At 36.8% G+C, this 19,983-nt stretch overlaps 1 protein-coding gene and 5 non-coding genes across 6 annotated transcripts; 4 read left to right on the top strand and 2 right to left on the bottom strand.

The window, feature by feature from the left end:
• Positions 1–303: 303 nt before the first annotated feature.
• On the bottom strand, positions 304–19,564 carry LOC139138263 (xylosyl- and glucuronyltransferase LARGE1-like). The gene is made up of 18 exons (XM_070706576.1): positions 19,295–19,564; positions 18,582–18,658; positions 17,424–17,598; positions 15,118–15,188; positions 14,340–14,591; positions 13,459–13,545; positions 12,874–13,074; positions 11,294–11,383; positions 10,728–10,827; positions 9,903–10,033; positions 9,006–9,121; positions 7,580–7,628; positions 7,209–7,318; positions 6,529–6,601; positions 5,581–5,708; positions 4,804–4,902; positions 4,475–4,554; positions 304–2,240 (listed from the first exon to the last, which is right to left on the bottom strand). Exons 1-18 carry the CDS (start codon positions 19,386–19,388, stop codon positions 2,236–2,238), a joined length of 1,938 nt encoding a protein of 645 aa, XP_070562677.1. The 5' UTR covers positions 19,389–19,564; the 3' UTR covers positions 304–2,235.
• Positions 11,500–11,571, top strand: Trnaq-uug (transfer RNA glutamine (anticodon UUG)). The gene has a single exon. It is a non-coding gene; the product is annotated as a tRNA-Gln (tRNA).
• On the top strand, positions 11,811–11,882 carry Trnaq-cug (transfer RNA glutamine (anticodon CUG)). The gene has a single exon. It is a non-coding gene; the product is annotated as a tRNA-Gln (tRNA).
• On the top strand, positions 12,107–12,178 carry Trnaq-cug (transfer RNA glutamine (anticodon CUG)). The gene has a single exon. It is a non-coding gene; the product is annotated as a tRNA-Gln (tRNA).
• On the top strand, positions 12,409–12,480 carry Trnaq-cug (transfer RNA glutamine (anticodon CUG)). The gene has a single exon. It is a non-coding gene; the product is annotated as a tRNA-Gln (tRNA).
• Trnas-uga (transfer RNA serine (anticodon UGA)) lies at positions 13,803–13,884 on the bottom strand. Its single transcript has one exon. It is a non-coding gene; the product is annotated as a tRNA-Ser (tRNA).
• Positions 19,565–19,983: the final 419 nt, after the last annotated feature.

Genomic DNA, 19,983 nt, shown 5'->3' with positions numbered 1-19,983 from the left:
TACCGCTTCCCCCTGTCTGTCTGTCTACGTAATCTTGTCTCTATTAGTATGTCTCTCTTCCTTTGTCTTGTACCAGTCTTTGGTCTTCAGACCCCGTCTCCGTCTACATCTCGACATGCCTACCACCAAATTTATGTATCCCTTTTAGCCTCCGCCTCTCTCTCTCTCTCTCTCTCTCTCTCTCTCTCTCTCTCCTCTCTCTCTCTCTCTCTCTCTCTCTCTCTCTCTCTCTCTCTCTCTCTCTCTCTCTCTCTCTCTGAATAAGGAAGACAATAGACATGATAGCAATCAAAGCAATAATGGTTTGGAGAAAATGTACATGGATTTATTTCACAGGTTCCAACTAAATGTACAGATATGAATATATTGTCATCAAACTCAGACATGATACAAATTTTGAAAAATAACCGGGAGATTTCTTCTCCTGATAATCGGCCAATTGAAAAGCAGATACGTATGAACGAAACCGAGACTGAAAGAGTCCTGTCTTCTGATTGATCGAAATCTCTTTTCCTTTGGCGCCTGGGCAAGACTGGTGAATGCTGGACCCAAACTCAAACATTTTACAAATAAAAATATTCCAAGAGGTATCAATTCTTTTAATTAGAAGAGGTCTTCCTGAGAAAATCCCATTGTTTTCTTGAGGAAGAACTGGCCCAGTTTCGTTACGTGCGCCGTCATCAGCAAATTACACTAATTCTGTCGCGGAAGGATATGCAGTTTGTATGTGTCTCCGGTCAGACAGCAAAATCTGTCCCAATTGTTCTTACGGTAGAATGCGCCTCGGAGACAGATATTCGGACTCCCAAACTTTTACATATAAATAACAGTTTGGCACTATCACTTTTGTAGACTCATTTCAAGTTCGTACAGTGAGTAAACTTTTCTCCGGCTTATTTTTATGAAAATCGAAAATTTACTCTCCCCCCCGTCCCCTAGAGTTAACACAAGGATGGCGGCCATTTTGAATCTCAAGTGTCGTTAACCATTGGGTAATTTGTTTCTCTGGTGCATAATTTCGCCCGAGTGACCCCTGACTTTTATTTTATTTCGATAGGGGTTGATTGAAAGTTCCCATACGCAAAGTTTCAGCAGTACCCTTCCGAGTTCGAGGCGCTTACTACCTCAACAGAGATGAATTTTTATTGGCCAGTTTTCCATCCGGGTCCCTGTACATGTAGATCAAATTTCGCAATATTATGGCTGTCAAAGTCGAACTTTCGGATCAATGAGCAGTGTTACGTTACTGAGCTCTCTGTAAATCAAATCTAGCCCAAATTTACCAGTAAATATGCAAAATTTTCTTCAATTTGCACACTATAAAATCACACCGATTTACATAACCCTCGCATACGTAAACCAAACGCCTTTTCTGACTAAGAATAGCTACAATGGACAGAGAAGAGAACATCCGGGTACTTTACATTTATACACGAAAAATAAAATTAAGTTTTAACGAACTTTAACACAAAGCCTAACGCAACGTACATCTGCGAGAGCATTTTATGGATTCCGATAATATTTTCTACATTATTTTCAATCCTTGTGTTTGCTGTCGAAAACAAGCATACCGTCGACATTTGACTCAACGATAGGTCCATAGCAGCTAATACAATTAGCAACCGTGATAACTAGACGACCAACCCAAGTTTTTAAGGTACATAAACAAATCTGTTTGGTCAATAAATGATTGTTGTATCCAAGTTTCCCCTTTTATTTAATGTAGGTTTTTTTACAAAACACTCATTTTTCGACAAAGTAAAAGAAAAAATGCATGATACTCTTTGACAACATCCATTCTATAAAATTTCGACGAGAGGAGTCGGTGACTGTTCCTCATCTCCCAACAAACACTTCCCTATTCTAACCAAATATCCCGAAACAATATAAATCCTTTGACAATCTGCGGTCCTTATTGACTCTAATTTCATGTAGTGTCGATTCTACGTTAGAACATGTCACGTAATACTTTTAATCAAGTAAGGGTCCTTAAGTGAATTGTTATTATAATAATGCATTTTCTGATTCCAGTAACCCGGTTTTTTGTGTGCAAACATTAAACTAACTTGGATGGTTTAATATTGCCAGATAGCAAAACTCGTATTACAAAACAAGACGTCTTTCCTCTGCAAAACGACCCAATCTTTGAAAACTAGTCGTATCTGTCGGAAGTTGCCAAGTTCAAGAACGAATTCTCCAAGTCCATGCTGTGTAATGTTAGTAATCCAAAGTTGTTTATCCTGAAAAAATTAGGAAAAAAATAATCAAACTTTTAAGAATAGATAAGACATGTTATAAATCTATCGATGTAATTGGTAGTACATATATCTGTCTGTGCAGAGAAATTATCACGATGTAATAAGTATCAATTTTTGTGATTCGTAGTGTTATTTACATACATACATACATACATACATACATACATACATACATACATACATACATACATACATACATACATACATACATACATACATACATACATACATACAACTGAACAATATGTTGGAAAATTCGGGACATTGTGGTACACAGATTACTCAAGAATTGCACGATTTGTTTTCCCTTTTGTATGCAGATGATGTATCTATTTTCAGTAATACTCCAGTTGGTTTACAAAGACTACTTACAGTACTGGAGTCTTTTACTAGCAAACGGAAACTGTCAGTAAATATGAGCAAATCACAAATTATTGTATTTAGACGTGGCGGGGTTTTGAAAAAATCTGAAAGGTATTTTTTTAATGGGGAATGTATGAAAACGGTCAGTTATTACAAATATCTCGGTTTAATGCTTTCCAGTAGGAATACCTGAAGTAAAGCTACATTAATATTAGCAGATCAAGCTAGGAAGGCGATGGGCAACATTTTTAGAATGATCAAGCAGACTGGCAGCTTGCCATTTAAAGACTACTTTAAACTTTTCGACGCTATGGTTCTGCCCATTATCACATATGGGTCAGAAATTTGGGGTTACACACAATACCAGGTTCTCAAATGTGTTCAATTGAAGTATTGTAAGAGATTTCTTGGAGTTAAATCATCAACCCCGGACGCCTGTGTGCTAGGTGATTGTGGCAGGTGTCCTATTTTCTTAGTCACTCAGAAAAAAGTGATCTCATACTGGTTAAAACTTTTAAAAATGCCACAAAACAAAATAGCAAAGCACAGTTATAACCTTGCGGTGCGGCTAGATGACAATGGGAAAGAATCCTGGACAACGCATGTCAAAACTATTTTGTTTAACCATGGGTTTGGGGGAAGTTTGGTTATTTCAGGGGCCGGGGGATTTCAATAGCTTCCTAAAGCTTTTCGTAACCAGAGCAAGTGATATTTTCAAGCAAAACTGGTGGTCAGAAGTCTGTACCAAAGATAAACTTCGTCTTTATAGAAATTTTAAGTTAAACTTTCTACCAGAAGATTACTTATTTATTGATATGCAATGAAATTTAGAAGATCAATTGCTTGTTTGCGGAGTTCGGGTCTTGGTTTAGAAATTGAAGAGGATAGGGTTTGTGGTATTTCTCTTGAGGAACGCACCTGTAAGATTTGTGATTCGACAGAAATTGAAAATGAATTTCACTTTATATCTGTCTGTCCCCTTTATCAGAATTTAAGAGAATCCTATTTACCAGTCTGGTAATATAGACAACCTTCAATTGAAAAATTTTATTCTCTTATGTCATCTTATAACAAAGTTATAATATCAAACCTTGCTATATTTGTGTACAAAGCTTTCAATTTGAGAAAAGAGTATTTTTGAAGTATTGTATTTCCTTTTCTTCTTTTGTTTATCAATGATTTATTTATCTCTGTGTCTGTTTTCTGTAACTTATTTTCTGTATATTTTGTGATGTATGCGATTTTGGCCGGTGGCCTTCTAGAGCAATAAACCATATAATTATTATTATATATACATACATACATACATACATACATACATACATACATACATACATACATACATACATACATACATACATACATACATACATACATACATACACACACACATACATACATACATACATACATACATACATACATACATACATACATACATACATACATACATACATACATACATACATACATACATACATACATACATACATACATACATACATACATACATACATACATACATACACACACACATACATACATACATACATACATACATACATACATACATACATACATACATACATACATACACACAAACATACATACATACATAAGTATAATATATAGATATAGATTTGTATTTAATGATTTAATATTTATGAAATAATAGCAAAATATTTCATTGATGCATATTCATTGATAATGGTTAAATTATGTTTATGTAATTAATTATAAAATCGATGATGAGTCATCATTAGTTGTGAATATTAATAGGTCACGAATGGTGCACTCGACAGATGAATTTGAAAAGTCTCTGATCTCACTGTAAATAGCAACGCCCTACTTACCCATGATGCTCTTGCTGTGTTCGGTTCCGTATTTGGCTTCCAGGTCCTTGAAGAATTTCCATGCCACAGCGTATACACATCTATACAGAATCACAAAAATTGAAAGACATTGGACGGTTTGTTCATCCACATGACGGTAAGACGTTTCAAAAATTTGTTTAGAATATTCACATACAATGATAAAATCTTGGGCACAAGAATGTATATGTCGCGTTCCACGGAGTTGTACAAGGCCAAAAAGACGTATGTCTTGTCAGAATATACGAAAGGCAAACAAATTAACATGAGGCAGAAACGTCAAAACGAAGCTCGATAGTTGGTTGACTTACTGGTTGTAGTTGACATCCTCAAGCCATGCAGCTCTGCTTGGACTTGGCCAATGAGGTGTATGCACCATCCAGCAGTCAGGCAGGATCCAATATTCGTATCTGTAAACATTCACACGAATACAAATCAAACTCCATTGTCGAATTCAATCACTTGAACTGAAATGATAGTGATTACCATCAGCCGAGATGCTCAAATTAACGACTCCTAGATGGTCAAGTGCAAAAGGTGTGTGAAACTTTCCATTGTTTGAAAACCAGTTGTAAAAGCCTGTATCAATTTACATGTGCTTGTATTTGATGTAGTTTTTCCATCGCAATGCCAACTTTCGACCACATCAGGGCTTTTTCAAACATTTTTTTTTCGTTTTGCAGTAATCAGAAATGTTCACAAGGACTGTCATTAGTGTCTCTCTCTTGGGGAAAAATTCTTGAATCGTAAGATTTTGGTATGGAAATTCAATTCCGGTATATTAAACAGGAACGAGTGACCTTTGACCTTCACAGGGCAAAGTCTCTGATTTTAATCCTCGTATTCATTACATTAATTGATTGATAAGTTATGTATGTTGGTTAGACCATGCATTGAGAGAGTTGTTGAGAAAGCTCACTTGCAACCCACAAAAAAAGATGATACCAGTTTCTGGTATCTGCTAATGGATGTATACATATGATTGATTGGTTGATTTTGAGAAGATTTGACATTCAATGGTAAAGTACGATGAAGAGCGACTTTAGTGTCCAACGAGTGTTGAGTCACTGACAGTGGGTTCAACTTACCCCAAGAGTACAAGGATGTGGATGAAGGCGATCTTGTCGTGACCTTGCCCAGAAAACCGAAGAGGAAACTCCGGTAAAGCCTTGTTCAGGAGCACAACGTATGGTTCGTATCCTTTCTCCCAAACGATCTGAAATCAAAACAATGGTTGAAATTTGATGCAAAATGTTACAGTCTTTCTAGGGGAACACCTTTGCGCTAATCAGATAGGCTACACCCGCGGCGTCACGGGAACGATTGCTACCATAGCAAATGCAGGGATGAAGATAAATTAACAGACGCCATGGCAACATTATTTTCTGGGCATTGTCATTGCAGGTCACGAAAGGTGACCGTCTGTTTCATATAGCATTGATAGTGATTTTCACGTTGGTGTTTAGCTGAGATTTCCACAGCAAGATCGAAAATTTGGATTGATGATTGTCAAAGTGATGGTATTTTAATGGAATTGTTGTTTCAGATATGAAACTTCCTTGCGAACCCTGAAAAACGCTTGTCCTGTAGTCGTTGTGAAAATGAAGCCGATTTTATAGAGGGATAGAGGGCCATCAGACAACGTTTTAAACAACTGAACCCCCTAAGATTATCTCAATTTATCAAAATGTCCAGTGTTAGCACAGTCTTGTACAGTGCAAATGTCTTCCCTACAGAACAACAGTCGTCAGCACTAAGGTCAAAGGTCACATGGAAACAATACCACCCAGGAAGAATTGAACAACATCTGTTGAAATCTGATCGAAATATATCACTGATTGTCGTAATTTTAAGAATTTCATGGCTTAATTTTTGATTTGCTATCACCAAATGTTGCTGAAGGAAAACACTGCGCATGTACAAGAAAGCTGCCCATATTTGGATGTGATGACCTTCGCCCCGTAAGACAAAGTGGCAATTTATAAACCAATGCTGTAGTATACAGTGTAAAAGTACTGTCACATCAATTGACTTACCGGGTAGGGTTGATCTTCAAGCATAATCTTGGTGTAGTTTGACGGTAAATGGCCTTGAGGGAAATCCCAGAAGCTGTCAATAGAAATAATTCGTCCAACTCATCAGAAATTGAACGGAACATGGCGTTCACAGAGACGCGGATAAAACGTACCACTGTTTCAGTGAGATACAGTCCAGGCGATACACAAACCAGAGATGTAAGGCTATGCTTGTGCTGGTACCTACAATCTACTCATTTTCATGTTCAAAATGGTTACCTTTCGAAATGACCTATGACACTCTTATCTTTTACCGATATTTGCAATTCGAAAATGACTTGTGCGACAAAATAAATATTTTACTTTCTCAGAAACAAGTCGGTAATAAATTCCATTAAATTCTTTTTACTATAGTTGTTTTAGATATCTATACATCAGGAAGCAAGTCGACAATTGTAAGATTTCGAGGTTCCTAAAATCTGTCCAAAGATGCATTTTGTCATTAAGCCATTATAAGTAGTACTATAAAACGTCATTTTAACATACGCCTCAATATCAACTCAATACAATTCAATATTTCCAGGCAAGTACAATCATACTGATTAAATTCATCAATTCTTAGGATTATGAATGAGATATAATTTGCCGATTCATTTTTGGAGAGATGACAAAGTCGTCAGGCAGACTTCTTCACAACTTACTGGAAGAGATGTAAGTCTTCATTGTCCCAGAGTCTGATGAGTTCAGCCTTGGTGCTGGGAATATAACTGACGTTTAATCTGTTCACTTCATAAGCTGGTACAACCAAAGCCTGGAATGTGACAAGCAGGAGATCAGTTTTTTGTGCCATTATTTATTGCAAACACCGCAATACACATAGATGGCAACGCACTAAGGATTTGTTTGCTTTGGAGCACAATGACTACAACAGCTGGCGTGTGCGTTGTTGCTAGGTTTGTCGCATACGTGGGTCACTATTTTACAAATGCCTTATATAATTGTTTGTATTGGAGTAATAACACGACTGCTTTCTCATTATCCCATTTGCGATATTTTTTAAAAATTTTCTCACCTTCATGTCCATACCACCACCGCTTGTTACAAACCACTGCACGATGTCCCTGTAAGGAAGTCAGTGAAAGTGAGTTCATTATGTGCTACAAACATTTAATATACTGCGTTAATGAAGATACATGGCTACCATTATCACTATGTATGTATGTATGTATGTATGTATTTATGTATGTATGTATGTATGTATGTATGTATGTATGTATGTATGTATGTATGTATGTATGTATGTATGTATGTATGTATGTATGTATGTATGTATGTATGTATGTATGTATGTATGTATTCACTATGTATGTATGTACGTACGTATGTATGTATGTATGTATGTATGTATGTATGTATGTATGTATGTATGTATGTATGTATGTATGTATGTATGTATGTATGTATGTATGTATGTATGTATGTATGTATGTATGTATGTATGTATGTATGTATGTATGTATGTATGTTATACTGACCCAAGACTAAGCACACAAATCTAATATCATGACAAGAGTAGACATAGTATCCATCATATTATATAATACTTGACCGTAAATTCTTTAATGAAAATTCTTTGATGAGAAAACAATGGACTGGCACATTGTTTTTGATAATCTGATATATCCTTAAAGAAATTTGCCAACTTGAAACATCACATTGCGTCTCGAGTGCAGTATCTCAATATTTTGTCAAGATTGGCGTGCTCTTTTGTTGGTACAACGTTAACCACAGTCCCTCGTTTCATAGAGGCACTGTGATTCAACCAAACTCTCGTCCTACAAAAAGTGACAGCTAATCGACCAATCAGACACATGCAAGCGAACGCTTTCACTGAATTGGCCAAATTTGCACAACACACAATATGTCAGCCATTTCATCCGAAACACAAACGTCACCAACGGATAATGCGCGGCACATGCGTTTAAGTCAGTCTGACAACCCATTGAGACTGGAACGACCCTACTTGAAATATTTTATTTCAATAATGATTTTTTGATATGAATATTGCCTGGAGATCACGTAAATTTTCAACTAGTGTCAACTACACTCCATTCGGGTTAAGATTCGTCACACACAAAGCTTGATGTAGTATTTCTAGTAATTTTGTCCTGTATATAAAATATAATTTCTTCCTCTACTCAAATTGAATTGTCCTCATTTTTTCAACACAGCCTGCGTGTGCGTAACCCGCATGTTATAGTTGACAATTGAATTTTGATTCCGAACGAGAGTTGGTTTGTCAACTGTATATTGGACACAATGTATTATAATGACAAACAAGATTATTGTTATTCTATACTCTCTACACAGCAGAATAAGAAAGTGTGTCCATCTGCTGCTTTACCGGAAGAAAATGGTCCAAATATTACAAAGATTACAAATATTATCTGTCAGACTATCTTGACCACAAACCAATCCACGATGAAAATTATACTTACTTCAGTTCTTCGTATAAAGTAGGTTTATACAAGAAATCGATTTCGCCAATGTAGAGGTAAGTTGTGTTGACTTCTTCCATAGCGATGTTTCTCATGTGATTAAATGGATATTGTCCCTGTAATGAAGACCAATGTTAACAACTGAACGAATACAAAATTAAGATTGGAGGTCGGTGAAAGTAAGAGGTGTATTTTTAGTGATATAAATGAGATATTGAAGGTATTCATTTCAAGTTTCTGATTAAATGGCCCACAATAAATATTTTTTAAATGATTGTCTTTCAAAAAATGTCTTAATTCGTCAACTGCATTTGTGCCTTTTCACTGTTTGTGCACTCAAAGAACTAGAACGTTTAGGGGATTTTATTGGCTTCGGTACTGTGAGGATTTTGTTAGCCAGGAACTTTTGCGATTAAAATTGGATATGTCACATTCAACACTGAGGGAATCAGAAATTATGGCTCATGATAAAAACGCGTACACGTTGAAAGAAACAAAATGTACTGCAGCTGACTAGCGTTACTTATGAATCTCTCGTCGCCGTGGCTCTTGGCTCATATGTAACTCCCAGCGAAAAGATGGCCAGATTCCATTCATGATACTGTTTGCCCGCCTGTTCGCCTGACTCTCTGTCTCCCAAGTCTGTGTCACTATCTTTCCCACCCATTAAGTCAGTTGTTCTAGTTGATCAGTTTGAGCATGTCCTTGAGAAATGCCTACCCCTTATTTAATACAAACATCTTTATTTCACCCCCACCCATACTTGTTTACACATATCCCCATTTTAAGTTTGCGAGACTTTATGAATAAAGAAAATGGATTATCCTTAGATTAAGATTTAGTGCAACACCCAACCAGGCTGTTAAGAAAAATAACGAGCGACGCGGGACTACTCACCACTTCTCGCTCCACATATCCAACGTGAACGGCGACGTTCTGTCGGTTCTTCAGAATCTGTGACATTTCAAACATGGCTGGTATGAGTTGTATCTGGGTGTCTGTGGCGTACACAGCCACACTGATTGGGCCTGGTGAAAATACAGTGCCATGTCAGTACAGTATGATGGAAGCGTGGCGCTCGAATAATATGTTTTAGAGGGCCAGTAGTTGTAATTTTATGGAATTGTCTCACTACTTTTGTTTTCCTGTCAACTTCACTTTCCATTACTACACCAGAATGGATGTTGGAACATAAACTGTTTAGCCAGCACTGTTATTGTTTACATTTGAATTCTAGTCCGGACCAGAATTCACTTGTCAACACAACAGTAACAATGCAGTCTACACATGTACAGGCTGAGTTGACAAGCTGAATACTGTGTATCTACACATGCTCTTGGGAGTAGAACAGGAACTGGCAGTTGCCATACAAAAATAATAGTGAAAAAAAACATCAAAAGGTGCAGGTACTTGTTTCTGTACCATTCGTCAGACCATGGAGGTTAAAAAAACAATCATACGTGTAAATTATCTTCCCTTACAGAAATACAAAAAAAACATAAATCGTAAACATGACATCATTCAAGGAACAACGAAAGTTCAATTTACATAATGCATTGTGATTTTTATTGTGTATTCGAAGAGACAGGGCCTTATGGGACACAATATTATGGTATCTCAATTTGGCATGAATGGCCATGCTTGCGTGTTAATTTGATTTGCTATTTTAGCCTACTCTTCTTTTGTTACAGATTAAGGACAATGATGAAACTCCATGCGTACCTGTCCAGTAAGTTGCAATTCTTTCCAACATCTGATAAAACCTGTCGAAGGTTGATTGTAGGGACAGTGTTATCTCGATTGGAGGAGAATCTTTCTCAGTCTACGAAAACAAAGAGAAATTGTATATTTAGAACACGGGCTTTAAGGTTAAAGTCTTTAATTAGAACTGTATGTATCACTCATACCATCAACTTTTATTATGATTCAAATACATCTCTCTCTCATATATTCTCCCTCTGTGTGTCATACATTCTCTCTCTCTCTCTCTCTCTCTCTCTCTCTCTCTCTCTCTCTCTCTCTCTCTCTCTCTCTCTCTCTCTCGTATATATTCGATCTTGACACCAGTGCCAGCATCTCAGCCATTCTTTGTAACTTTTTCTGAGCCCAGTTGCTTCAATCATAAATGGTAATCTATCCTTGGCATCTCCATTGGCAAGAGATGGAGGATAGCTCGTTTATTTGTTTATCATACATCGTATATATCATCCAATTTGTGATTTTTTCTTTGATCTACAATTTGAGTCTAAAGGGACATGTCATGAAAATATAATATGGATATAACTTACTGGCAAATTGCCAATGAAGTAGGTGTGTGTTCTCAAAACCATATTTTCTCTTGCAAAGAAGACGGAACAGTCAAGTTCACCGTTACGGAACTGAAAGAAAGAGAGAGGATAAACATAAGAAAAACAAAACAGATTGAAACAGGACTGTCTGGAATTTCCAGGGCTATGCAATAAAAGTATTGCTTCACACTCTTCGAAAGTGCAGGGGTCCCATGGTGTAATGGTTAGCACTCTGGACTTTGAATCCAGCGATCCGAGTTCAAATCTCGGTGGGACCTAATAGAGTGCAGCTTTTTTGTAGTGATAGTAGGAAACATGTTATGTCGATTGAAATAGGCGGATTAGGCTACATCAATTTTGTAATTCAAGTGACGATCTTAGTGCCTTAAGATTTACCTTTCTTGCTTGAAGGAGAGAGGATAAAAAAAAGAAAAAGAAAACAGATTGAAACAGGACTGTCTGGAATTTCGAGGGCTATGCAATAAAAGTACTGCTTCACACTCTTCGAATGTGCTGGGGTCCCATGGTGTAATGGTTAGCACTCTGGACTCTGAATCCAGCGATCCGAGTTCAAATCTCGGTGGGACCTAATAGAGTGCATCTTTTTTGTAGTGATAGTAGTACGTCGATTGATATATGTGAAATTTGGAAGGCTACATCAATTTTATAATTCAAGTGACGATCTTAGTGTCTCAATATTTACCTTTCTTGCTTGAAGAGGATAAAAATAAGAAAAGCAAAACAGATTGAAACAGGACTGTCTGGAGTTTCGAGGGCTATAAAGCATTGCTTCACACTATTCTAACGTACTAGGGTCCCATGGTGTAATGGTTAGCACTCTGGACTCTGAATCCAGCGATCCGAGTTCAAATCTCGGTGGGACCTAATAGAGTGCAGCTTTTTTGTAGTGATAATAGTGTTGTCGATTGATATAAGTGAAATTTGGAAGGCTACATCATTTTTATAATTCAAGTGACGATCTTAGTGTCTCAAGATTTACCTTTCCTGCTTGAAGAGGATAAAAATAAGAAAAGCAAAACAGATTGAAACAGGACTGTCTGGAGTTTCGAGGGCTATGCAATAAAGCATTGCTTCACACTATTCTAACGTACTAGGGTCCCATGGTGTAATGGTTAGCACTCTGGACTCTGAATCCAGCGATCCGAGTTCAAATCTCGGTGGGACCTAATAGAGTGCAGCTTTTTTGTAGTGATAGTAGTATGTCGATTGATAAATGTGAAATTTGGAAGGCTACATCAATTTTGTAATTCAAGTGACGATCTTATTAGTGTCTTAAGGTTTACATATCTTTCTAAGGCTGTAAGCGCCACAATCATTACATTTTCCGCACCAAATTTTGTGTGAAGCACCGATTGAAAGAAAACGAGTACAACATTTATACAATCATTTAATTCAATGTACGTAATTAAAATCAAATAAATCAATAAATCATTGAGTAATCGAAGTCATGTATTTTTGAAGTTTGCCACAAACACACTTTTGCATATTGTCAACGCTGAGTCGGTAGCTACTTTCCTTTGTAATGTGTGTGTGTGTAATTTTGGCAAAATTCTACGTACCAGTTTAACAACTTTCTCCGGTTTAGTGATGTTGATGCCGCACCCGATGATTTTATTACGGAACAAGTTGCCATCGTAGTCGAGAAGACTGAAGTATTGATTCCTGAACGACCCTCGATAATCGATATTGAACTGTTCGTCTTCGCCGAACGATTCGGGTGATTGGAAGGAGACGACGTTTCCCAGTTGCAGGTAACAATCCTTGAGTGTGGTGAAAAATATGTGAGGAATATATTAATTCCTAAAGTAAATAATTTTAGAATAATGCCCCCGATAAAAGTGCGTTTTACATGAGGAAGATTTTCTGTTGATAATGCCTCATTGATTGCGCGAAAATCATTGCATTGATGGGTCAGATAACTTTAGTTGCCGTAGCAATGCAGATAAATTTTGTCGCCATGGCAGTGTTGCCATAACAGCGGCATTGATCGCCATGGCAACGCGTGGCGTGAAATTAGGTATAACTTGATTCCCCGAGGGAGTCCAAACATATCGCCATTATATAAACCACTACATAGGTGTTGAATTTTTTTTATAAAGATGGCAAATTATGATTTTATTGGAAATGAAAAAAGTCAAGCTCACCAAGGAAGAATTTGAAAAATCCAAGTTGTAGTTGCATGGCAACAGGAAGATGGCTTCTGGGTTACTTTGAGCGAGGGTTGACACCGCCTGAAAAACAAAAGTGAATCTTTCAAACATCAAAAGAAGTTAAATGAAAGGCGAACAAAAGTAACATTTGGAACCAACTGTCATGTGAAAGACGTAACAGTTTGTCAAAGTACTCTGTAATAATCTCTCGGGTAAGTCTAATTAATTGAGATTTTCGTCCTCCGTGTCGACCGGAAACTTTCCCCTTCCATCACCGATACAAAAAAACACAATAAATACAAATAAAACACAATAAACGTCCGTTGACGGACGCCACTCGCTGCGAGCAGGACTTGAACCTGCGCGGGGAAACCCCATTGGATTTCAAGTCCAACGCCTTAACCGCTCGGCCATCGCAGCTGACGGGAAGAGGCGTTAAACCAAGTAACAATAATGGTCTGGCAAGTGACTTGACAGAATTTTTGTCCCTTTTTCCACTATGTAGTGAACGAACAGAAAAGTTTCAACACTGAATCCAATGTAGTCGGATGTCCCCTCGAGCAAAATAAAGCACTATTTGCTGAGACTCGAATACAAATCTTTATTGGCTAAGGATTGAAATAATTCAAGACCTAAAAATAGAGCAATCATACTATTGACAATAACAGACATTTCTACATCTATCAGATAACAACAATCGAATTGTCGATTTCTTATTGACGTAAGTTTTAGGTTTTCTTTGTTTATTTGTTTGTTTGTTTGTTTGTTTGTTGTCTCTTTGTTTGTTTTTGTCGTCATATTAACCCAATTCTTCACCAACTTATCACGTCACCCGATGCATGATCGTTTGGTCAACTGATTTGAGGAAAACGCACCTTATGGAGTTCATTGGTGTGTTCCACGGGATCAGCTGGAACTGATCCTATTCCCAGCTTTTGCAGAACCTCGTCGGCTTTCAGATCAATGAGAGCGTCCATTCGCAACAGCATCAGATTCACGTTCAGATCCTCCGGCGCCATCGTCAGTCCCACCACGCCTATGGCTTGGGTTGGTCCGAAGTTGTTAAACTCTACCCAGACTTCCGCGGGATCACCGAGGAAGATAGTGTTCCAATCAAAGTACATTAACTGTGGAAGGAAGAATATGTGTGCAAAGTTATTCTAATACTAAGTTGTTTAAAAACCATCATTTTATGCACTTGTGATTATTTCATGTAACATCTGCAGATTTATAATCAGTTTAGAAAGTAATTATGGTTATTGTTAAGCGGTATGTTCTATGATACACTTGATTTTCGTTTGGTATTTGTTACATGTTGTTGACACTATCTTCCATATCGGTGACAATTAACTCAAGAACTAATCAGATTACGTATTCCAATTCACGATGGAGTGAATAAGTGACATCCACTGGCTTACTGGTACATGATTGGGTAAAACTCAAAAATACAGAGACAAAAGTCGTCAGATTTACAGATAAAGGGGCGAAGTTACATCTTCAACAAGTAGTGAACAAGCTTTGAGACTAATTACACTCAAGATTTATTTGACAAGCGTATTTGAAAAGTCAAAGTTATAATTCTGTATGACTGTTTTTAAATTGATTTAAATGTTCGCATTTATCAACTTTTTCCATTTTTTTCAAATTTCTTACCCTTGGTATCCTTGTCGATGGATTTGACATCAGGTCAAGAAGTTCGGAGGAGAAGTGAGTCGAGCAGTTTACTGAAAGAGATTATTTATAAACAAATTAGCTTTTTTGATTCAAAGAAGATAGGTGACAGGGCCGACTAACGTTACGAGTATGGCATTGATGTGATGGGATATGATATTGTGTGATGTCCTACGATGTGCTGTGATGTATTGTGCTGTTATGTGATGTTGTGTGATGTGGTGTGGTATGGTGTTGTGTGGTGCGGTGCGGTGTGGTGTGGTGTGGCAGAGTGTGATGTGATGTTATGTGCAACATTATGCTGTAATGTGATACGATGCAATGTACTGTAATGTGATGTTAAGTGATGTGCTATGGTGTGACTTCACATGACAGGATGTGACATGGCATGCTGTGATATGACATTTCATTTTATGATATGACATGATATGATATGATATAATATGGTGTGATGTGATGTAAGATATGATATGAAATGTATGATCAGATTTGATATGATGAGATAATATGTGATACATGATATGATATGATATGATGTGATATGGTATGGTATGATATGACATGATATGGAATAATATGATATGATATGTTGTGATATGATGTAATGTAATATGATATAGTATGATATGATGTGACGTAATATGATGCGATATGATATGATATGATGTGAGGTGATGTGATGTGATGTGATGTGATATGATATGACATGAAATGATATGATATGACATGACATGACATGACATGACATGACATGATATAATATGATATGATATGATATGATATGATATGACATGATATGATATGATATGATATGATATGATATGTATGATATGATATGATATGATGTGATGTGATGTGATGTGATATGATATGATTTGATTGATTAGTGGCGTGAGCTGCAACCAGAGATGCAGCATATTTTACAGACATTAATTACACAATATAATGTTTATTTCGATTCACGTCTGTATGGAATCAGCATATCGTTAATACCAGATCAAATAATGTCCAGGCTTCTTAAACAATAACAAACAAAACATGAGGGAATAATGATCAAGTCAGTTGAAAAAATCGCAATGTTAGTTTATGTGTTAAGTGCATTATCTATTCTCTTGTCTTCGTTAAAATATGCAAATGAGTCGATTGTGAGCGTCTTTAGATAATACGTCCTGTCTTTCCACGTTTATCGGCTTAGACCTTGTTAAATGGTAAAAACCGGAACAGCTGACGCCCTCGTTTTAGTACAGTCAGGCGTTGGTTGAAAAAAGTGTGAATATTGTCACAGCATGTAGTGCAATTCATAAGTTATCAGAATATTATGTTTTGTATAAAAACGAATGTTCGTGTGAGACTTATAATAAAATCGAGTTTTTCATCTCGAAGAATTTTCGCTGTTTTGTTTCACGCCTTGTGCTTCTCTGCGTTGATGTGGTCTTCTAACCAATTTTGATCTGGTACAAATTAGCAAATTTTCGGTTTTATAACAGAGTAAAATCCCGTATTTGTGTCGCCTGAAAGTGACCCCATCGAGTCACCCTTTTCGAAAAACTGCAAAATTTGCATTTCCCCGATTTTAGAAGATTATGGACATGGTATGATTTAATTCCTGTCGCATCTGTGACATGTTTTATTATGAGAGCAGTGATTTATGAAATGACCTTTAGAGGTCAGAGTTCATCGTATCAGATTTATCGACACGCCGTAAAAGATAACCCTCTGCAAAATTCGAATAAATATCGACATATGACATTGCACAACGAAGCTTTTGCCTTCAAAGTAGTATAAAGAAAATAATAATTGCGCAAGTAATTTTATATTTTTACATAGCATCGGTTAATTTGTCATCTGGTCAATTAAAAATTGTTTCTTAATTTTCGGTTTCTCAGTATTTTAAGCTGCTTACAGAATCTGCAGGCATTTCTACCAGGAAAAGTAGTGTCACTAGATCTATTTGGAATTACGAGCGATTACATGCTCGAAAAATTATATTATCATGAGATATACTAGTATCTTTCAGAGCAAGGCACACACTACATTTTTTTTTGACTGTGTGAGTAGAAATTGGAAATTTTTTTGGCCGTGTACAAAAACCGAAAGTCAAATTTCAATCCTGGACGGAGGTTCGGTATCATCTGAATTTTGACGTATAAACCGTTTGTCTCCTTGCCAGCCTTCATGGAATTAGAGAAACAGTCCATAGTGATGAAGAAGTAACGAACTTAGGTGTGCTGACAAGCGACGTCTAAAGGGTAACAACCGCTGACAGAGAAGTGTTTGTCATTACTTACCTCCAGGGACGTTCCATGTTGAGAAGAACGTCCTTAAGACGTAGCCTGTCCTTTCCTGGTCGACGACAAAATGGAAGTGCAATGGCGTCGTCCTCGAAAAGTATATCGACTTTAACGTTGACGTTAAGTTCCTTGTAATGTCTTTATACGGGATGTTGATAAGCATGTGAACGGTCTGAAATGAAAGCGTGACGTGATATTTTCGATTAAGGTAGAACGCGCCTCGGGGATAGATATTCGGACTCTCAAATTTCTGCAATTTTTTTCTGATCTGCAAGAAAAACTGTCGTCTTAGTTTTTACCGTGGAGTTAACACAGGGATGGCGGCCATTTTGAATTTCAAATATCGGTATATCTAGGGTTATTTGTTTCTCTAGTTCCAAAATTTGCAAGGTGACCCACGATTTTTATTCTTGATTTTGAAGGAGAATGTTTGAAAGACGACTTGAGGAAAGTGTGAGCAAAAGTTTAAGTCTTTCACTTTAAAGAAAATGTAGGGCACAGAAACTGACTTGGATTACTTAGTTTACGTCATGTTTGCTACTCTGTGTAAATCTTGAACACCGCCTTCCAAGAGGATGAATTTGAAGCTGTATGCCTCTGTTTCTGCCCTATAGTCTAGCGTTCGAATTTATATTTTTATTTCTGTCCCTGTGAGTCAAGATTTCTCTTACAGCTTAATTGTCAATATAATTTGAATAGCCTCTTCGGAAAATGTAGCTGTTATTGCATACACATATTTTTTGTTATAATGTGAACATTGGCGTCTTTACATTCTTAGAGTAAATTTTCACGGTGGAAAAGGTTATTTGCGTATTCGATTGGTTCACCAGAGAACTGAAAAGTAATGACTAGGCCTGGTAACTGGTCTTGATTCATTTCCAAAATACAATTTTGGCACAAAAGTGACAAGAAAATGAATTTGGTTGATGAATGAGTGTTACTGGCGTTATTTATCTTCTATCCTTATAATAATGGTGTGTAGTTATGTGGATTTGTGTTTATTTGTATATATAATACTATTGCAAACATATCATCTAGACATTGAAGAATTGTGATATATACATCATACATATATATATATATATATATATATATATATATATATATATCGACCTAGGCCTACATGTATGGGAAGCATAGATCATCTCTACTTACGTCACATCCGTGGTAACCATTTCCGTTGCCAACTGTTGATCTAGTTTGTGTGACGATGTAATCTTCTTGTCTTACCGCTGAAAATAAGACGAATTCCAAAAGTAAATACGAATTTTCGCGATTTTGTGTTTTCGAACACAAACTTTCTAAAAAAAGTCGTTTGTAAGTGATTGTAAAATTTTATACTGGTATAGAATTTATATTTTAATGGCTGTGATCAATTTTATGAGTATCAACATGTCGTGGCGCCGTGAAATATTCATTATAGATTCCGATACATTCTGTTTGATGATCAAAATCGCTTTGCTTGAGCTCAAATGACTTTCAAATTATCCATTCTTTCTACATGTGGAAGAATAATACAAACATTTAGCTGACAATACGGCCATAATATCTTATTTGTGTCTCTGGCCATTGATTTGACAATTCGAAAACAAACTAGAAAAATAAAAATATAAGGCTTACAGGCCATGTGAAATAAATTTCTAAAAAATACAAATCCAACAATTCATTTTCAAGTCATATTAGGTACTCGCAAGATACATCGTATTTAGTTTTGTTTCGGAAGCGTACCTTACTGTTGATTAATCATTATTCTTTACGCCATTTTAGGACAATCTCATATTTAGATCGCGACGAAAAATCTTGACTTTTCAAAGTTAGCTATAACTTATCCTAGATTAAACAAGAGAAAGATAAAAAAATTGACTTACCACTATAAACGTAAAAAAGTAGAATAAGCTGTGTGATGAAGGTAGCTGTGAAAATAATCGGCCGTATCTGGCCCGATGTCATCGCAGCCTTCATTTTGGTCCGGTTGGATTGATACCGCGGTAACCACACAAACCCTATCCGGTGTACACCCTGTACATTCGACAGTCACACGTATACAGTGACGTCACCCTATGCTAATTTTTCTCTTAGCGGTGGAGGGCGACAGATGTAGTCCCCTAAACTTCAACCCCTGTGACGTGCCAGAGTGCGCAGTCTCAGTGGACTAACCTGGCCATGAAAAGTGCGCGTCTGTTGGTTCATGTGTCAATTTGATGACGTTTCAGCTGAGCCGCCATGCTGACGAAACTGTCGGCCGTGTAGGGCAAGCATTACATTCAGACTTAAAGTAATTTCATTCAAGTTGTTCATGATATTCATAGATAACGAAGGCATATTTACATTAAAAAGTGAATTTTCACCTTGTATATTAGACTCTTAGCGAATTTAAGTTGCGAATACGCATATTTGTTCTCCGTTTCAAAATCAGGCTGAGCAAAAATGTAATTGAAATAAGTGTCGGGTATTTCGTCTTGTGGGCAGAAAAGCACACAGCCAACACCGGAAACACGGATTATGTTTTCGACTAACACGACTTCTGTCACAGCTGTGGTTCCAAAATCCTCTTATG

Source organism: Ptychodera flava, chromosome 1 (assembly GCF_041260155.1).
Source record: "Ptychodera flava strain L36383 chromosome 1, AS_Pfla_20210202, whole genome shotgun sequence".
Lineage (NCBI taxonomy): Eukaryota > Metazoa > Hemichordata > Enteropneusta > Ptychoderidae > Ptychodera > Ptychodera flava.
The sequence above is the reverse complement of the archived record's forward strand: the minus strand, read 5'-3'. Positions and strand labels throughout refer to the sequence as shown.